Below are 22,124 nucleotides of genomic sequence, written 5' to 3' on the forward strand. Positions count from 1 at the left end.
AACAGAAACTTTGCAAAATTCCTACATTAGACTCCTGCCTGCCAAGCTCACCAATTGTACTATTCTGCCCACGAGCATTCTATGTTCTCTACATGGACGTGTTTGTCTTTCAGACTTTAGTGTCCACACCCTAGACACGTGGGAACTGTCTCAGGGTCTTCTCAGGTTTATCTGATTCTCTTATTGGTGATGTTCATTTTGATCACCCAGCAAAATACTGTCTAATTTATGGGCAGATAAGATATGCGGAAATATACAAATATGTTAATTGAAGGTGGTCCCTAAGATTTAGTACCCCACGTGACATTTGTCCTTACCAGTATTTACTGTGACTGTGGCAACAGTGAATTTGTTATCTCTAACAGTCTTTCCACACTGATTAGTAGAAATGAAGACTAAGAAAAAACCCTCCTTTATTTAAATTAATATACTTAGTTATTCCTATTTTATCCAATTTATTATATAGTCTAGCACTATCATAATTTATTGTGATTGTCAAATTGTCCCAAATTTGGCCAATAAGAAATACTTCTTCATAAAGACTTCTCAGTTCTTACAATGCCTCTTTTTCTTTTTTTCTTTGAGCACTTACTTGCCTGTTGCTTAGAGCAGCAGTTCTCAACCTCCCTAATGCTGCGACCCTTTAATGCAGTTGCTCATGTTGTGGTGACCCCCAACCATAAAATCTTTGTTGTTACTTCATAACTGCAATTTTGCTACTGTTATGAATCATAACGTAAATATCTGTGTTTTCCATGGTCCTAGGTGACCCCTGTGAAAGGTTGAGAACCACTGGCTTAGAACAAGTTGTTCTGGCCTCATGTGAGGGTTTCACTGCCCTGTCCCCCTGCACTCTCTCTATCCCGTTTCCTCCTGGGGTACAGTCTCTTCGGTAGTACATGGAGGCATGGCATGCACACACTCAGGCCGGAAGGTTTGCCTCCTTGTTCCACAGTGCTTTCTCTCAAGCACCCCTTCTTCCAAGGACGCTCCCTGCCTACATACTTGTTCAATGTCACAAAAATGTAAAGGTCTCAGGGTTACTACATTACAAACATTTTTAAAGATATTCAAAAATCTGCTTCACTTAAAATCCTTTTTCTTTCCCTTGTGCTGAGACATGAGGTCAGATATCATATTCCAACATTAATTAAATGTGACTGTTTGAAATACAGAAGGCTTACCTGTCTGTGCTCAGGGCCTTGGATTTCTCCTCCATTCCTGACTTTAGTTTTCTCAGTAAGCAGGACAGACTTCCTGAAGTTGTGCTTTTATCAGAACAGTACTCTCTAGGAAAAGCCCCCGTTACGTGGCTAGATTTCTCATGTTTTCCCTCTACCTGCCCCGCCCACCCAGGCCTCTTTTCTGGAACTTCAGCTTTCTTGAATATAACCAACTTTAATGCTTTCTGGTTCATTCTTTCTGTGTTTCATTTTACAAAAGGAAAGGAAAAGAAATTTTAAAATAAGTATTTTAAAATGCTTCACTATATACTAGAATCTATTTATGCCTAAACAATTCACCTCTATGGTTGGTAGCTACAAGAACAAACATGATCTCATATAGTTTGTGGGACCAAGAATCTGGAAATGGCTAGCTGACTGATTCTGACTCAGCATCTCTGGGCTGCATCCAAACTAAAGGATGGAGCTACAGTACCTCAAGACTGGAAATCTACTTGGCCCTCTCAGGATGGGGCTGACAGCCCTCAGGTTATCTACTACTGACTGCGGTCAGATACTCCAGTACCACCTATGGGTTTCTCTAGAGTCGATCACAAGACAGCCAGCAGCTTGCTGTCTCTAGAGCAAAGTGTCCAAGAGACCAAGAGAGAGTGTCCAAGTTAAAACCACATGGTAGTGACACACCCTAACTCTGCTACATGGTGGGGCTAGAAGACGACATAAACATGTCAAAACCAAGACACGAGGAGCTAGCTACGGCACATTGTTTCTTAGAAAGAATGTCACATAATAAATACCTAATCATACTCATGTCTTAAAAGCCTGTTGAGAACAACCTATCAGTACTTCACAGAGAACAATTATTTTGTATATGTGAAATACTCTATTAGACATATGTATTACAGATCACTAGCCATTTAGGTATTCTCCAATAACTTGTCATTACAAATAAAGATAACCCATTCTTATACATTTTTGTGATTGAAAAGCAAAGTGTTATAAAATCTAGTCTGAATCACCAATAAATTAAGTCTTTTCAGAGGAGTGCTGGTTGGCATGTTTTTGAAAGGAAGGGTTTAAAGTCTTACTGTGCCTTTTCCCTGTTATTTCCTGCTATGACAACCTACTATCCCAGGCTGGCCTTGAACACATGGTCTTCCTGCCTCAGCAGGCATGCACCACTATATCTGGGCCCCTTAATACAGCTTCATGATGTATTCTTCAAGCACTTGACGTAAGTGATACACAACAGTCCCTAATTATCACCTGTATTCCACTAAATCTAAGGGGCAGACAGAGACAGCAGTAACAGTAAGTAAAAAGTAGAAGGTATTAAAAGGGGGCAAGGGAACAAGCGGGGCAAGTGAGACAAATATCCTGGTAGGATCTGCTTAAAAAAGGGGGGCGGGGCAACCAGTAGGTAAAAATAAAATAAATGACAGGCCAATTTTTAAATGTCTATGAAAAGGCCCAAAGTTTAAAAACTATTTCAAGAAATTCAGTTACCAGATATTACATGAAAAAGTTGTAGGCTAAGAACCATTTCTACAAAACAGTAGAAAGATGAATTGTAGTATACTTAAGATAATACTGTACTAATGCTTTATTTCCCAACTACATTTGGGTTATACAGACTATTATCTTTGTTCTTAGGAGAGAGTATATGCTAAAGTGTTTAGCCATGAAGCATCACATGTCTGTGTGTCTGTATGTGTGCGGGGGGGGGGGGGGTGGGGGGGTATGTAGTCCTGTCCCTCAAAACATAACTGGTAAATCTACATAAAAATTGTTATGAGAATTGATTTTCTCAACTTGATTGGATTTAGAATTACCTAGGAGACATACCTCTGAGCATGCTGGTGAGGGTATTTCCATAGAGATTTAAGTGGGGAGGGATGACCCCTCCAGAATGTGGGCAGCACAATTCCATGGACCTAAGTCCAGGCTGTATGAAAGAAGAAAGAGGAGGAAGTGGGCTGCCCATTAGAATTCCTCTCTTTCTCTTTCCTGACTCACACAGAATGTGAACAGCCTCCTCACACTCTTACAGTCATGCATTCTCTGGCATAAATAACCGTTCCACTGTTATAATAAATCTGTTCTAGTCTATCAATAAATAGCCATCTACTGACTGGTCATTTTACAGGTATTTATTGAGTGCTGGGATAATAACAACGAGCAAAGAGAATTCGACTTCTCAAGAACCTAATACTAGGAGGGATGAGAATCAGGCAATAAATAAGTAAATGAAGTCATTGCATACAAAACAGATGGGTGATGGAAAGAGTAATGAGCTGTGGCATGCATACACACATTTCCTTTATAATCAACTACTGCCTCTTCTAACCATTTAACCCTCTACCCCGTTTAGACATAAACACATTGCCTGTGATAAGACCTCTTTAGCAGAAGGTTTAAGTTAAAAGCACCACGACTCCTGGGCTCCCAGTACTACCCTTCCCTAGTCTAAGACTGTCAGAATGGTTTGGTAAGCACATGGGTCTAACTGAGTCAGCCTTTTACTAGTAGCTGGCACTGATACCCAGAACGGTCTGGGAGGTGATATTACACGGGTGTTAACACAACTATCCTTGGACATATTAGACACAGAGGTAGGAATCTGTTTGAAGGGGGTTTTGGTTTTCAGGGCAACATAACATTTCTATCTTATTCCACTCCAAATTGCTCAGTCTCTGAGTACCTCTACACAGCAACAATGGCACTGTGCACAGCAAGGCTGGAGCAAAGCAGGAAAAGAGGCCACTCACTTTAACTATAGAAAATGATCTTTCCTATAATTTCACCATTCAATAACATCAATTTTTTTTGATTACAGAGTTTTCATGTCATATGCTCAATGACTTTTTAAGGTCTTTGAAAATTCTTCAAAACTCAGGAAATATTTGCTATTGGTTGTTCTAATCTTAAGAGCTGAACCAAGGAGTAAATGGAATTAATGAACAGCATAGAAAGATGATAACAAAAAGGGGGACTCTGGAGTTGCACCCTCAACCCTGTTACCAACCAATAAAGCACTAGGCTATTGACAATTTTTATTTTTGGTCACAATGAGTCAATGGAATAGTAAATACCATTTACTATCGGAATTTTACTTTGATTTCATTTGAAAAGCTAAATCATTCAACAGTCCTGTTCTCTATACTATCTGACCAGTGTTCAACATGACCCAGTATCATCTCCTTGTATTTTACAGTTACTTAGATCTTGGATTTTAACTGGAAGACAGAGTTTAAAAAATCAAGAATATCACACAAGTCATGCTGTTCATTCAGTTTTACATAAAGCTTAAACCCTCATAGTGTCAAGAGTAACAAGTAGAAATGACTGGTCCAAAGTACTTTCCGGGACTAGAGAGATAGCTCAGCCGTTAGGAGCACCAACTGTTCTACACAGCCTAGGTTCGGTTCCCAGCACCCATGCTAGGTGCCTCACAACTGCCTGTGACACCAGTTCAAGGAGCCCAACATCTTCCTCCGGCCTCTCCTTGAGCACTGGCATGCTTGTGGCATATGCTCACACAGGCATGCACACATACACATAAATAAAAATGCATCTTTAGGGGAAATAGGAAGGTAGGGTGCATGGATCTGGAAGAAATTGACAGGGAGGAGTTAGAGTAAATATGATTGTACGTAATGCACTGCATAAAATTCCCAATGAACAAATATTTACTTGAAAAAATAACATGAATAGTCAATCGTGTTGAGATTCAAAATGATGCAGATATACGAACAATGTCAAAGCAGATTCAAAAGTCACTTTTATTTTATGTTTGTGGGTGTTTTGACTGTATGTATGTCTGTGCCAGTGCCTGTGGAAGCCAGAAGTGGTATCAGATACCCTGGAACTGGACTTACAGATGGCTGTGAACTATCATATAAATGGGTGCAGAGAACTGAACCTAAATCCTCTCAGAGAGCACCCAGTGCTCTTAACCACTGGGTCATCCTTCTGGTTCCTAAAATAAAACGTTTGCAAAAATAAGTAATTATTTTAGGATCTCTGGGGAAAGAGTAAACATTATTTTCCCTATTACGATCACTGAACACACCTCAAAAACTTCCGTGTGACACATCAAACAAAAATAAGAGAACTTTAAAGAGGTAGACAGCCTACTAGGGACTTGAGGATAAAGACTGACAGGACATGCAGTTTCTAAGTTCTCGCTCCATAGATCCCAAAGCTGATGACTCAAGAGGCTGGCAACCTGAAAAGACCAACTGGCCCAGTGAAAATCCCCCTGAAATCTCTCTAAAGAAGGAAGAAAGGCGGGGCCTATCAAGACAGCCAACTCTGCCCCAGACCTCGGGGAATCTAAATGCACCAGTTAAAAACCACACAGAAATTGGCACAACAGATCACAAAATGCTGTGTGAAAGAAATTAATTTTAATATAATGATACTGGCAGGTTCAAAGTGAGCAGGTAGAGAAATACCCCGCAAATGTCATGTTTTTAAAGCACAAGAGGTTACCTCAGGATCTGGTGAGTAGAATGTAGAATAAAGAAAATGGCCAGAGACAGTCTCGACATAATGAAAATAGGGAAATGGTATCTTAAATGTGCATGCACCAGACAAGGAAGCTGCAGGATGTCTGCAGCAAACACCACTGAACTTCAAAAGAGGCACAAAGTTACAGTTTGAGTTAAAATTTTCCCACCACTCTCTTAATTGATTAAAACTAGAAAATCAATCAAAACACAGAACAAACACAAAATCCAGAATGCATTCATCAACCTCGTGTTCTTTTATCATACCTATAGATCATACACCAATACAGAACATACCAAGGACCAAAAACCAAACTAAACAAAACACAAACAAACAAACAACCCAAAAAGAATTAAAAATGAAACAGTATTTTCCCAGAACTCCACTGAATGTGAAAGCAACATAAAAAGGTAACAGAGAAACTTCTAAATATTTAAAATCTAGACAACATCAGTAAATAAATAGTCCATGGATTATGGAGAAATTCTCAATTAATTCTTAAAGACTATATTAAACTGAATAACTACAAAAAAAGAAACATCTATGGTACACAGTACAAGGAGGGAGGGTGTAACGGAACTTCTAACAGTGGAGGCAAGCTACAGGAGAGCTACACCTGGTCAATGTTCTACGTCTTACTCCAAACACCCAAGAAAAGTCAACCAGGATCAATGTACAAAGAAGGAAATAAAAAAAATGTCAAAACTTAACACTTAAAACGAGTAAGTCCTTTTCAAAAATATCAATGAAATTTACAAAGAAAATACAAATTACAAATATCAGTAAGAAACAGACTGTCACTACTGACTCTATAAAGGGCAACATCCTATCAGACACATGAAAACACTAAAGAACTCTATAAACAAATTTGAAAGTTGGCTTAGATAAAAGTCAGCAATTCTTTGAAAGACATAAACTACCAGGCATCACAGAAGGAGAAATATATAGCCCAATCGTCCTATCTACATGAATTAAGGTAACAAAGCACCAGGAACAAATGGTTAGAAGTTTATTCTAACAAAATGGGGAGTGGGGAAGAGGTTTAAAAAGCACTACTTCACAATCTTCTTAAAGGTAGAAGAAAACCAAACCCCAGCAAAGGGAGGCCTCCTAACTGAGAATTCTCCGACTACTCCAGTTAGCAGCACATGAAGGAGCAGAGCACAGCAAACTCCCTACAGTGCAGTGTTCTGTATACTGACTGATGGTATCAAGTGCCCTCCTGTGACACCTGGTACAGCTTACAACGTATGGCCATAGGGGAGAAAGAGTACAGGCTGTCTCTGCATCACTTGTTACACTTGCACGTGAATCTGTAATTGTATCAGATATCAAAATTTCAAGGACAAAGCTGGAAATCTTACAACAGCAAAACATTAATAAATTCTAGCACCACCTATACCACATAAACAAATCTGAGAGCTAGGGATATAGTAAATCACTTGCCTAACATATACAAGGTCCTGGGTTCCAATGTCCAATACCACAATGCCCCTCACAAAGCAAAAATTAAGGATAACTTTACTATAGTAAAATTTAAAATAACAAGTTGGTTGAAGTTCTAATCTAAAATTCCACAGAACTGCTAGTTTAGTACCCTCGCCCCCAAAATAAAATCTCAGCTGTCTCAGAGTACACACTAACTCGGAGGACATGCTAACAAATTACTGGGTTTCACAAATACCATTACTGATGAATGGAAGCTCTTGTCAGGCTTTGCTTTATTCTTTTAGGGGGTAGGGGTTTTAGGCCGAGGGTAGAGAACATGGTGGCCAATGTCCTCTTCTGGCCTCCACAGGCACTAGGTACACATGTGGTACAAAGACATACATGCGGGCAGAGCATCCAGACATAGAAAATGAAGATTGTTTTTAAGTTTAAGATTATGTCAATTAATGATTAATGACTACCTCATCTGTCATTACTATTTGTTCAGTTGCCAGTGGTCAGATCCCAGACATATGGACATGTATTTTTTAATCTAATCACTTAATACATTTTAAGTTCAGAGTTCAATCTTTCATTCTATTAGTGCAAGCAAATAAAGGCCACAGAACATGATTTCAGGTCTCAACAAATCCATGAAGAAACAAGATTAGCTGAGGGGACTGGGGACAAGATGGTGAGAGATCTGGACAGATACCAATGAACCACAAAGTTCTAGAGCCATGTTTACTTCAGACACAGACAAGAGCTCACATGTCTGAGGGACAGCAAACATCCAACTGTAGTGAAAATATGGATCAGAAAAAAAAAAGACTCAACTATGCAAGAAAGAAGCAAGATTGTGCCAGGCCATAGTTAAGACTTTGGATTTTATCCAGGGGTAATGGGACTAGATTAAAGGAAGTTCTGAATGGGACTACATGAGCTACAGTGAAGAGAACTGAGTGAGATTCAGACACACACGGAGTGACTGATCTCATGAAGGTATGATAAAGATCTGGACCCTAAGGCATACGGTGGTGAGAAACTTTTACTTGAGTGAAATCCTAGCAGTCAAAGCCAAGCAGCCAGCGTCGAGATCATGAACGTCCTCACTGACTCACCTTCCCTGAAAAGCAGTAGGAAGACTGCACAGACTTTGCTGACATACCAAGCCAGTCTCTACAGGCACACACCGGACTCCTCACCTCTGAGATGAGGAGCCACTGCTGACTGCTCAGCAGCACTAGGGTCCTGCCCAGCAACCATAGATGAGGATTTCTTTACAAGTACAATGAATTCAGGGCAAAGTTTCTTGCTGGCTTTGGCTTTGTTGTTGTTTTGGTTTTTGAGACATGGCATTTACTCTATAGTACAGAGAAACCTGGAACTCTCTAGCAGCTCAGCTGACCTCAAAACTTGCAGTGAGTCTCCTGCCTCAGTCTCCCAAGTGCTGGGGCTACAAGCATGAGGAAGGTTTATTTAGTTTTTAGGAACCTTTGTGTAAAATATCTTTCTTTCCTATTTTGTTTCCCAAAATCAACTAGGAAGCTACTAGAACCAATCACCAGGCCAATCTTGTGACCACGGGAAGTCACACAGTTCACAGTCTAATTACCATTGATCCTGCTAAATATAACCATTCCTTGGGTCATCTATCCTCCAATCTTAATCAGTTATCACCTCGGCCTAATTCAAGGTCCCACTGATACCCTCCATCCTTCCCACGTGCCCAAGAGACTTCACTTTACATGGGAAACAAGCATCCTCCTTAGTCCCGTTAAGAAACAATGCCTTTCAACACACTTGAGGCATCCCCATAATTAAACCACATGTGATCTGGCCAAACCTTCGAGTCCATCCAAGTCAAGAACAGAAAGAAGCACTTGTTTCTATGTGCTGAACCTGAAGATGGTAAGGAAGCACAATTTTGGTGAACTTGATGATCTCAAAGTCACAAAGATAGATGAGAGCTAAAAACAGAGTAGTGCTTGCCTATAATGCACAGAGCCCTGTGCACAGAGGCCTCTCTCTACCTGTAATCCTAACATTTGGAGGTGAGGGTAGAAGAATCAGAAGTTCAAGGCTAAACACCAAGTTCAAAGCCAACCTGGGATATGTAAGACTTTCACTTAAAAAATAAAAAGAAGCTGGGCGGTGGTGGTGCACGCCTTTAATCCCAGCACTCGGGAGGCAGAGACAGGCGGATCTCTGTGAGTTCGAGGCCAGCCTGGTCTACAGAGGGAGATCCAGGAAAGGCGCAAAGCTACACAGAGAAACCCTGTCTCGAAAAACCAAAAATAAATAAATAAATAAATAAAAATAAAAATAAAAAAAGAAAAAGAAAGAAAAAAAAGAAAACAAGGCTAAAATTAATCTATCCAAATGTTAAATACGAGGGAATGCACTCAAAGAACTAATACATATCCATGGAAAGGAAAATGCCAGAAACAAAGGCTGATGTTAAAGACTACTTACAGCCTCCTGAAATTAGCCATGCCACTAGATCAAATATTGTGTGTTATGAATATCAATCATTACATAGTTTATAAATACTAATAACATATGTTGCTGTATACTAATAGAAAAGGAAAGGCTATATAAAAATACATAAATGTCATCTCTTAAGGGAGAATTATGATTTCTTCTTAGTGCTTTTTTTATTTCCCTCTATTTCAAAACATATTTTTATGTACAGAAAAAGTCCAAAATATGTTACTTTTCAAAGTCAATAATCATAATACACCAAATATCTTGTTCAATCAAATGTACATATACTTTGATGCTATACTCTTGTTCTACACAATAAACAAACAAACCCACACTGGTTCCAAGTCCTCCCTCCAGGTGATCACCTAGAACACAGGTAATTAACAAAAGCCAAAACCCTTAAGACTTCTTTCTATAAACCTGCCATTCACTCAATAGTTCAGCAAACAGTTTAACTAGTCTCTCCAATTAGCCATCTCTTTCAAATGCATAACAGCACTATCCAAAGCAAAGGTTATATGGTAGATGCCAACTACCACACTGACAGTATATACTTGCTTTGGACAACAGTCTTGATGTATAAAACAAAATCGAACACATACTTTTTAATGTTCTATATAAAGAGATTTACTCTTTGTTAATTTGCTTTAAGGTATACCTGCATATTTTCTGGTTAATGCACCAAACTCCTAACAAATGACAGACTATCAGGAAGATATTCTTCACCCAAATAACCACAGAGAAATCAAGAAGGAAAATTCCTCTCACAGGTTATGTAATGGACCACAACTCACTTGGAATAAAGATGAGACTCACTTAGAGTAAGGCTACCTCCGAGGTATTCCTTTCAAGAGCCTGCCCCTCCTTGGGGAAGTGCGTCAGGGACTGAACATGGGGTTTTACATGTGCTAGACAAGACTGGGCTGTGCCCTGAGCCCAGTTCCCTTTTAAAATCAATGCTTCACCTTTTAAAATTTAGCATTGGAAATAATATTTCCATCATAATTCCATCAGAAAGAATTCCTTAGTAACAAGCCTATATGGGCAGAAAACACTGAAACAGTTCACCAGAGATTTCTTTGATGTGTACTACAGAGCATGAACGTGTAAGTATAACAGTTTATATTCCCAAGAAAATTACGGTTCTGGACTTTTTGTTTTATGTCATAACTGAAAGAAAAGTTGTCTCAAAAATACTTTTAAAGGAACAGTATCAGTAGTAGTCGATCAACAGTAGTAGTAGTTTTGTGACTGAGAAAACAGTAGAATCTCCCCAACTAAGTAAGTGCAATGCTAGACAGCTTCCAACTCAACTTTAGACATGCTGTGTGTCCTCCGGAGCGCTCCAGTCTCTGCAAGTGAGTATGCCGAAGCTCTACCCTAAAATGATCCTCTCTGACCTGCACTGCAAATCAGGAGATGACTCGTATGGTTAATAGCTTATGCCTAAACTTTGTCTTTCAAAAAGTAGAGGTGGGCCTAAGGCGTCGGTGCATCAAATGCACCTAACAAATGGCAGCAAGCAGTGAGCTGGAGAAGAGGAAAGGTCAGGGGGAGGACACTCAGAGACACAGTCCTGCTCGGCACTTGTCACACACTGTAGCAGCTGCACTGAGAGGAGCTGCTTCCCACTTCTCTCTCTCCTCTGGTCAGAGAGCACTAAAGCTGCTACATTGCTGGGCAGGGCTTTTTAAAAGGAGCCTGAAGATTCAGGACCTCGGCAGGCCTGAGACAAGTCAGACAGGCCCGATTCCATCATTTTAAAGTGGGTATTTGTATTTAACTTTGTCTACACTGATTTAAACAGCTTTATTCCTCTAGTGTGTGTTATCCTAGAGCAGCAACTCATCTAATCTTTAATTAATTGAGAAAAATCAGATTACTCTGATTTAGCAGTGATTATATTAATTTTAGCACAGTGGGAAGTTGTCTTTCCATGCAGAGTAATTAAGCAAAATTCCATATATTTTTAAAGCTTTCTGTACATAACGCCTTCCATTCATCTTGCAATCTTTATTAAAAGTGCGCAGCATGGACTGTTAAACTTAGGCAAGAACACAGATCTCTTCAAACACAGCAGGTTAAAAGGTAGTTAGAGTCCCTGACTCCCACACCACCTAAAGCATCCTATTAACACTGCAGTGACACCCAGGCTCCAAGCGACAAAGGTCAGGCAGTAAAGAGGGCAAAGGCAGCAGGGCTCAGACGCTGAGACTCAAAACCACCAGATCCAATGCAGCATTCTGAGAATGAAGATCAATGGGAACAGCAGCTCAGGATCTCCCCGGTAAACACAATCCTACAGACCGTGACGAGGGGCTTCCCACTTCAGCATCTCCTCGGTGCCGGGGGCTGGCACTTGCTTTAATAAAATTAGTAGCTCAAATCTGCATTATCGGAAGTAAAAAGACAATCTACTGCCCCAGTTCAAATACTGTGGCTGTCATGGTAAAAGTGAAAAGCTGTGCTAAAATCTGGTAAAAGTGAAAAGCTGTGCTAAAATCAATCTGAGAGCAGAGCGGCCGAGTATTTAAGTATCGATAAGGCAGCAGGTTGTCTTTCCAATGAAAACTACTTCTACAGTAACACCAATGCCCTTGTCTGCTCAACAGTGAAGGGCTTAAAAAACCAGCCGAGAAGAGGAGGTAGAGGGAAAACTGTGCTGCAAGCCATAAAACTGACAAAATATGAGTAACGTTATGATTTAATGCTGTAATTCTAAGCACCAGAAGCAGTAAGATTGCTACATATATCTACAACAGCACAATTAATAAGCTAGCTATCCAATCAATGAGGTATTTAGTATTTTCTGAGCTTCGTTTCATTCTGTGCATGAAAACCTTACGAAATCAAGCAGTCTGCTAGCTCTGTCTCCTTACCTGTGAGGACAGCTTTTGCTGAAGGATCTGCCAGGTCCAGAGCTGATTTCCCATCAGTGTTCCGAATGTTTGGATCGGCTCCGTGCTGCAGCAGCACTGTGCAGGGAAAGCAGAAACAGTATCTTACCTCGGGGAGACAGAGATTATTTACTGGAAAGTGTCGCCTCGGCATGGTGTAGGCATACACATACATTGCACAATGTTTTCTCTTTCAAGAAGAGAGAGAGGAAAGAAAAGGGGAAGCACTGCAGCGTAGGAGCCTCTCTAGAGTAAAGCAAGTTGGCAACTTAAGGTACAGTGTTGTCACATGACTTGACATCATAAACATGAACAGAAGCTTGCCCTGGACGGTCCTGCTCTGCCTCCTCCCGGGGCAGCAGGATGGGAGCTGTGTGCCTGTCACTGACTCGCCGTGAGCTGTGCCGGCTGGGGCTGCCCTGGCTTTACTACCACCGTGGCTGCTTGTTGCTGCTGCTTCTCTGCTGCATTTCCCAGCCTGCCCCCTCAGAAGAGTTGTAACACTGGGCCAGCGGGCTTTTAGTGGCTCACCGCTTACACAGGAAACTCACCATCAACACACTGGCTTGCTTCCAGAAGTTTAACTGACACAGTACTGCATGCAACTCCAGCTCTTGCAGTCATGTTACAAAAAACAACTATCTCCTAGACTATGATCCTCCATCCAATTTTTAGAAATAGAAATTCAATCACTGAAATGCATGTAACAAAGCTATTTCATGAAAAGCAACTGCAGAGAATCCTTCAGATTCAGAAGCTCTTATAAAAGGATGGCCTGGGAAATAAAACATGGACATGACATTTTGGTAAGCCATCTCTGCTGTGTTAGAGTAGTGGAGGCCGGAGACTACAGGCGTGTATCACCTATCTGATATTTAAACACGTAAACTAAGCATCTCTAGTCAAATATCTGAAATCCAAAGAAGTGAGAAAAGTGAATCTTTCCAAGCACATGCATATCACACAAGTAGAAAATTCTGTATGACCTTGTGATAGATGGGCACTTAAATATAGACTAAATCACTGCCGGGTTATGTATACATGGTATATGTGAATCACAAATCAACCTCATGGTTAGACTTGGATTCCAGCCTCAAAACATCTCATTTTTATATACGCAAATATTCCCAAGTCCCAGGGAGCGGGGTCTGAACTTTGAAACACTCTGGTCTCAGACATTTCCGATGAGCGATACTTGTATCTTATATAAGATCTTTAGGGTCTGACATGTGGCTCAGCTGGTAACGTGCTTGTTACACAAACATGAGGACCTGACTTCTGACAGCAGGATCCCTGGAGCTGGCTGGTCATAGTCTAGCCCAATCAGTGTATCCCAGGCTCAGTGAGAGACTGTCTCAAAACACAGTGGAGAGAGAGTGACTGAGGAAAACAACAGACCCTCTCTGGCCTCCATACGCACAGGTACTCTTCATGCATGCAAACACACTCCCAACAAGCAACTACATATACATATTGCCCCCCCAATCATCCCTTCTCCCCCGTTTACAACAGTTCAGTACAAGCTTTGAGCTACTACTGATAATCTTCAAATTTTCATTCGAAGTACTACACTGAAGCCCATGCATTCTTTTGGACTATTTGGAAGGTGATCTTCATATTACTGAGTCCTGCTGTTCATAAGGCAGTTCTTTCTGTGATGCATAAGCCATCAAATCAATGGCTTTGCTACAGTGGAAGCCGACAGAGGGATGCATCCACATCTCTCGCCTTAGATCTGGGGTAATTTCACACTTGCAGTAAGATACAGAGAGACCTTGCAGACTTTTTACAGTCCTGCTCCTAAGTCCTGCACTTTTCCATGAGTTCAGATGTCTACAGCCAACCACAGTCTGAAAACATTAAGTAGAAAGTTTCAGAAAGAAGTAATTATAACTTTCAAACCACACACCATTCTGAGGACCCTACTCCATCCATCCAAGAGGTGGACCAGTCCTTTGTCCAGTGTCTTCACACTGCGTGTACTACCTTCCCACGAGTCACTTAGTCACCTAAGCTCATCATCCTGGCATAGCATCACAGGGTTGATGCTCAAGTAACCCTTATTTTACTTAGTAATAGCCTCAAAGAGCAAGAGCAACGATGCCGGTGACTCAAATATCTCAAAAGCAGGTTAACATGTTTTCCTTAAGTGAGAAGATCAAAGTTCCCAACTAAAATGAAGAGAAAAAAATATGTGTTAAGATCTATGGTTGAGGACAGATCTATCACTGAGACTGTGAGGAAGGAGAAAGAAATCAACGCTAGTTACGCTGTTGCACATCTCGGTAAGAAAACCCTAGAGCACACTTAGAATAACTTTCACTACAATATAGTAATTTTGTCTTATTACTAGACACCAATGCTAAACTGTGATGCGTAATGCATTGATTAAATTTCAATACTTACACATAGTTTATATGGATAGGAAAGTACAGACACAGGACTCAGTACCACCTGAGGTTTCGGACATCCATTATGATTCCTACCATGTGCCCTGTGTACACTGGTGAGGAAGGGACTGCTGTGAATCATTAACTTGAATGCAGCAATAAACACCATCATTTTTCAGGTGTTTCTAAACTGACTCAAGAGTTAAGGAATAAAATAGTCACACAGTATCAAGCTGTTGTTACTGTATCATCCTCATGGCTATTACTGGTAGTCAACTTGAATACATCCAGAATTAACTAAAAATTCAAGAAGCTGGGCACACCTGTGGGGGATTTTTAGTTAACTGGTTCATCTGAGGTAGAAAGACCCACCTTAAAACCAGATGCTCTGAGGTCAGAACACCTACCCTAAATCTAGTCCAACTTTCATGTGGTAGCCTATATAAAGGGCACAGAAAAGGCTTTTGCTCTTTGCCTGCTTGCCCTGATTCTCATTGGCAAGTTCATATATCCTGCCACTGAGACATTCCTTCACTGGTATTAGAGCCTGCTTCTTTGCGATTCTGATGTAGAGTGAAGACCAGATGAGACATCCATCCTTGGGGACTGAACGATTCTTGGGACTTTCCGTTGACAGACAGCCATTGTTGGACTAGGTGGACCACAGCCTGTAAGCCACATATATACTCTATATATATGTAAACTCCTCTAGAGAAGCCTGACTATATAATCAAAATGAAGAGCTTTTGCAGAAACTTTTTTAAAGTTCCGGATTGGCCTATAAGGCATCTCAATCACAAAGCAGACTCAAGAACCAAAGGAAGGCGGCAAATACTTCTGCCTTAGTTGTTGAGTGCTATGTGCAAAGAAAAGGCAGAGAAACAAAAGAAACAACTACCATAAAAAAAACACTGGCTTTTATCTGTATTGGGGAATAACACCAGCTCCTGCTTTAAATGGAGGTGAAGACATTTTTTTATTTAGCAGAATATGACAATTACATAATGGGAGCTTTGATTCAGCATTTTTTAATAAGTGTTAGAGGCAAAGTATTGAAAGCCTAACTGTTCCTCCAAAAAGGACCTAAATCCTCAATCCTTCTAACAGTGAGTAGTTTACCTATTATAACTTTCCTGTTTTGCAAGAGAAGGTGGCAATTTAGCCTCAGTTTTATTCTGGGTTAGGTGGTTTCAAAAGTAGCAACTGCTCTACTTAAAAAGTGTGGCTTTTAAGCATTTTGTGCTCACTCCTAGCTCTTTCTTGGACTCAAACACAGGCACATCCAATGCAGAACAATGTCGCAACAGCAAAGACCAGTGGAATTTCTTGAATCAGCTGCTAATAAAATCCATATTAGAAAATATTTAACCACTAAGTTTATTAAGACACAGGTCACAACAGAAACTCTATAAAGTTTAGGTACGAAGGTATCTGCAATTAAATAACAGGGTCTACATTTGTCTTTCACACTGCTGAGAGGAGGAAATGAAAAGATAGAGCAGTGTGCAGAGGGGCTGAGCCTGAAGTCTGACAATACCCATCAGCCATCAGTCATTTAGAATACTTACAGGACATTTTAAAATGCAGACCTTTCAGTATGCAAGTTCCTCCAGAAGCTAAACATCAGTCCTACCCCAGACGGCAGCTATCCCACCACTGGGTATCTACCCCAAAGATTCTATCCCAGCCCCACACCACAGCCACTTTCACACTTCTCACAGCAGCCGAGTTATGGACAACCGGAATGGCCCTCAACAGGGAAATGCAGGAAGAAAATGTGCTTTCCATGTACAATGGAGCAGGTTGCGACCATGAAAGTCATCACTGGTATTTCACAGTACTCTTGGCAGGGACGTAGATGGGGACTATGTTCTGATACTGAAGAATGGCATTAACAGAAGCAAAGGTCGATGATGACAGCTCTCAGGAATGCCAGACAGTACTTTAGAGGTTGTATTTAAGAATCACCTCTGATGCCCCAAAATGTACTTTCCAAGTTCGGAACCACCAAAGGTAATTTAGCTATCAGCACAAAATATAACTGGGATCCCTGCTGTGTGGTCAGTACAAACACCACAAGCCTCTCGGAGTATGCTAACATAATACAAAAACAAAACATGCACGATCCAGAAAATAAATGAACAAGTACTGTGGTTATCCATAACTTCCTTTATTTCACTTACTTATCAAGATATGGTCTCACTATACAGCCCCGGCCTCACAAGTTCTTTATAACTTCTACTATCTTTAACAAACTGAGATATGATCCAACCTTAAACCACTACATCTTGACTCTTCCCAGTTTTTCTACTGATGGACATCAACCTTATCATCTCCTTTTCAAGTAGGAAAGCTAGAAAAACTACAGCAGCTGATACAATAGATGGTTATAACACAGGCAGGACCAAATTCTCAAAAACATTCCATATAAGCTATGTCAAGGACATGTGATTTTCCTACCCAGTTTCTATTTATTTAGCAGAATCTGTTCAGATTCAGAAAACATGACTTCAGCCATGTTCAACACTATTAAATTTAAGTACCTACATCATTCTTACATATTCAAAAGAAAGTTAAACTTCATGCAAAGCTTCAGTGTGCCAGACTCTAGAAGAACACGAAGCTCTTTAGAATATACTCTATTAACCACAGGCATTAATAGACGATTTAAGAAGTCAGGATTGAAACCATGTGAGTTTTTCCAAGCTAAAAATGTAGCAAGTCATTTAGAGTAACCGTCAAAAGCTGTTTAAGTTTTTTCTTTAAGTGGCAAAAATCACAGTATTAAAAACATTTTCTAAAATGTGAGTTTAGAGTCTAAAATTGTTCACTGACACTCAAAGTACTTAAACTCAAGTTCTGTCTATGATGTTCAGTGTTTTCCAAGTATTCATAAATAGCTTACTTTTTAGGGATGCAAATACTCCTTAGACTGAGTTTCAAAACTCAATCACACAGGACCCTTAAAAAAGCTTTATGTTATCTTTATTTTATGTGTATGAATGTTTTAAGTCTGGGCACCAGGTGTATTCAGTGCCCCACAGAGGCCAGAAAGGGGGTTGGGTTACCTGGGACTGAAGTTTCAGGTGGTTGTGAGCTGCCATGGAGGTGCTGGAAATTGAACCTAGGTCCTCTCTGAGCCATCTTCCCAACCCCAAGAACCAATTTCCTTAATTATTTTTTAATACATTGCAATGGTCCTTAACTTTTTTTTACTACATTTACTGGGGATGGAGACATACCGTGGACGTAAGAGGGCATCTCTACTTCCATCATGTGGATCCCAGGGATTAAATTCAGGCCATGAGACCTGGGGGCAAGCATCTTTACCCACTGAGCCAACTCATCAACCTTTGTTTTGTTTTTCAACAAAATTTTTCACTCTTTAGAAAAATATGTATTAAAGAACCAAAACAAATACTCTTCAATTTCAGAACTCTCATCAACACACATGGGATTTAAGTGATGAGGGCGCTAAGAATGTTGCTCATTTGGTAGAGCGAGTATACCTATTATGCATGATACCCTGGGTTTGATTCCTAGCATTATACGAAACCAAGCATGGTGACAGCATGCCTGTAAACCCAGCACTCCGGAGAGGCAGGAAGATCAGAAGTTCAAGGCCATCCTTGGCTACAGAGTGAGCTCAAGGCCAACCTGAGCTTGGACACTGTCTCAAAACACAAACAAAGAGATCGGTAAGGAACAGAAACCGAGTGTTTTTTCTTTTCAACAGAAATATACAATACATCCTTGCTTATTTACAGTGATAATTTCTTCAACAGAAGTACATAAATAAATAATAGTGTAATATTATATAATGACATAAATTATACTATTAATATAATGTATAAAAACAATTTTTTTTAAGATGTGCATTACTTAGTAGGGCACAAAAGTAGTCAAGCAATAGGGAGACTGTGTGTCACTATTATGTTATTTTTTTTTAACCATCATGAGTTGATTTACCACTAACAGTAAACATAAAAATTCAAGTAACCACTGCTAATGTCCATAATAATGTGGCTTGTTGAATTTAAATTAGACTTAAGGGATAAGCATTTTCAATTTTGAGAAATGGCCAGCTCACTTAGGTGGTAGGCAATGAAGGTAATGAGATTTAACAAAACCTAAGCGCAGCTTCAAGTGATCCAGTAGCTACTGAGACAGCTCGGGAATGAGTGACGGGAACTGCGGCAAAGGGACTCCAGAGGAGGACGCATAGAACCGCTGTTGTTCTGAAGCCAGTTACTGAAGCGGGCAGATAAAAACTCTTTCCTAGGTCTCACGGAGTAAAGCAACAGCAAGGAAGGCCCAGAACCCACCCAAACCAGTGACTATAAATAACATTCTCCCCACCCCGTGAGGGCTTATACCTCCGGATGAGGACAGGTGGCTGTGAACCAGTCCTAGGGAACCCAAGGACACCCGAGGCTTAAAAGGACCGTGTAGTTGCTACAGGTCAGAATATGCCAGAGAGGAGAGAGAAACGGTCCTCCCTTCAGAGAGTGCAGAAATTACAGACATCAGTAACACACCAGCTACAGCAAAACAGAGAGGCCTCCTTAGGTCACCTTAGCTAGGGGTAACCAGCACTCCCGAGGTCAGGGGGAGATCTTCCAGGTCAAAATTACTTTCTTAATTAAATGTTACTTCCTCATTTCGCTGTGTTAACCTCTGCCCTGAGTATTAACACATGAAGAAGTAGCTGCTGAGTCAGCACATGTTAAGGTAGTCCCCAAAGTGCACCAGTGATCACGAATTCTCCCCACTATGTACTTGGGATCAAAGCGACATGCACTTTCAAAGTTTCTAACGAAGAAGCAAAATTTAGTAATTTTGTTGACTCTTCATCCATAGGTATTTTTCAATATTTTCTGAAGGATTGGACAGTAGACAAAGTACTTCTGCAAATCAATGTATAACGGTTGTTTCAAGAAAGGAGCACTTTTTTGTTTGTTTAAGGTGTGACTGGAAGTTGAACCAATCACTTTTGCCGAAGCATCATTTTCACTAAAAGGGTAACACACAGAAAACGATGCCTTCAGACTTGTGTACTGAGCAGGCACATTTTTAACTGTTAGTGACAAAACACAAGTCATCAAGAAAAAAACTGGAAATGTTGTGACATTTACCCCTTTGAATGTCGACTTCCACACTCTTATTTATCCTGCTGACAAAAGTATAAAAGAAGCATTTTTTTATTTAATACAAAGGTATAATATTCTCTCAAAGTAGAAGACAACTAATGGATTGTAACATTCATAATAAAAAAACTCCTTGATATAGTTTCAGATTCCACAATGCAATTAACCATTAACAGCTAGCTCCCACTGGTTCTGTGGTGATGGCTCAGAGACTAAGGGCATTTGTTGCTCTCACAGAGGACCCGGAAACAGTTCCCAGGACAATCATCTGTTAACTGCAGTCCGAGGGAATTGGACACCCTCTTCTGACCTTCATGAACGTGTGTGTGCATGCGTGTGTGTGTGTGTGTGTGTGTGTGTGTGTGTGTGTCCCATACAATAAAAAAACTTTAAAAAGTTTTAATTAAAGAGTGAAAGAAACTATCACTGTCAGATTGGGGTAGCTCAGTGGTAGAGTGCCTGCTTGTCAAGCATGTCTGAGGTCCTAGGTTCAAACCCGAGAATAAAAAAAAAAAAAATCCAAAAAACAAAACAAAACAAAACAAAAAAACTAAGAAACTATGTTTATCTATTGTTGTTTGTAGAGGTTTTAATACATCCTTTATTCAGCTACAAATCTGAATGTTCCTCATATATTTCAACCAAAAGTATACTTTAAGACAGACCACACAAGGAAACAGGTGTACAAACCCAGATATCTAAATCAGAGCTTATCTTATGGAGCTTTGCATAAGTAGAAAACAATTCCACCCTACATTATTTGTCATTTTGGGAAATTTTTTCATGAAATGTTCATGGTAATACATAAGAGTCTGTTATTTGCTAAACAAATTAATAGTCATTTTTAGCACTGACTTAATACAGCATATTTGATCCAACATAAAAGTTTTCAAAATTCTGAATCATTTTTTAAAATACAATAAGACTAAAAGTTTGAGAACATCTGCTCTTGAATAAACCCAAGTCTAGATTCATACTAAACCAAACTCAGACAAGGTCGGCAGAGGACTGTGGAGACCGAGGCTCACTGTTAGGTTAAACACAGGAAATACCTTGGGCTCTCCACACATCTGTATTATCAACAACCAACACTAAGAACAATCCCTCCCCCTCCCCTGCCCCACTTCAGGCTGACTAGACACATGAAGAAAAAGGACAAGGTGATCTGTTTGAAAGAGGCAGGAGAAACCCATAATCATGGTGGATCTATGTTATATAAGCATAAACTCAAAGAATTAAAGAGAACTAATGCTTTAGGAAGGGAAAAGTCAGAAACTGAAAATCAAGCAGGACATTAGAGAATTGGAAAGCTGAAGGACTCTAACATCAGAACTTAATACTAATGCTACACGTAGATTTAAAGGGCATAGAAGGCACCTCAGAAACAGACCAGTATATACAAAGTCAACCCATTTCTCAACAAAAAGACATAATGATTATGGTGGTTTGAATGAGAATGGCTCCCACAAGCTCATATATTCGAATGCTTAGTCACCAGGGAGTGGAACTGTTTGGGAAGGATTAGGAAGTGAGGAGGCCTTGTTGGGGTAGGAGTGTCACTGGGGCAGGCTTTAAGGTTTCAAAAGCCCACTGCCATCTCCCCTCTCTCTCCTACTCTACCTGTCCATCTGTCCCCAGGGATCAGGAGGTCCCTCTCAGCTACTGCTCCAGCACCATTCATGTATGCCTACCTGCCTGCCTGCATTACACTACTTGCCATGGTGCTAATAGACTAACCTTCTGAAGCTGTTAACAAGTTCCCAATTAAATACTTTCTGTAAGCTGCCTTGGTCATGGTGGCTCTTCACAGCAATAGAACAGTAACTAAGACAGTGATTCACTTGTGGAAAAAAATCAACAAATCATGCTGGAACAGAAAAGTACTTTATAATGTCAAGGGAAAAAACAGATCAATTATTGAATAGAGATGATAGGCAGGCAGGAAGGGAAAGGAACCAAAAACTTTGTAGAGTGGTGAAAATGTTCATTTTGAACATAGTTGTAGTTCGAGGTGAACACGATTGTCAATACAAAAAAAGTACTTAAAATATTCATTTTGTTTCATTAACTAGGACTGAA

The 22,124-nt window shown here is 40.2% G+C and overlaps 1 protein-coding gene across 4 annotated transcripts in view; it reads right to left on the reverse strand.

The window, feature by feature from the left end:
* The window catches only part of Tnks (tankyrase), a 153,443-nt gene that overhangs the window by 81,066 nt on the left and 50,253 nt on the right, over nucleotides 1–22,124 (reverse strand). For all 4 annotated transcript variants that reach the window (XM_059244387.1, XM_059244385.1, XM_059244388.1 and 1 more), the window contains one exon: nucleotides 12,491–12,586. In XM_059244387.1, coding sequence (XP_059100370.1) covers nucleotides 12,491–12,586 — 96 coding nt within the window. The remainder of the gene's footprint in view (nucleotides 1–12,490; nucleotides 12,587–22,124) is intronic.

This window comes from Peromyscus eremicus, chromosome 17 (genome assembly GCF_949786415.1).
Source record: "Peromyscus eremicus chromosome 17, PerEre_H2_v1, whole genome shotgun sequence".
In the NCBI taxonomy this organism is placed as follows: domain Eukaryota; kingdom Metazoa; phylum Chordata; class Mammalia; order Rodentia; family Cricetidae; genus Peromyscus; species Peromyscus eremicus.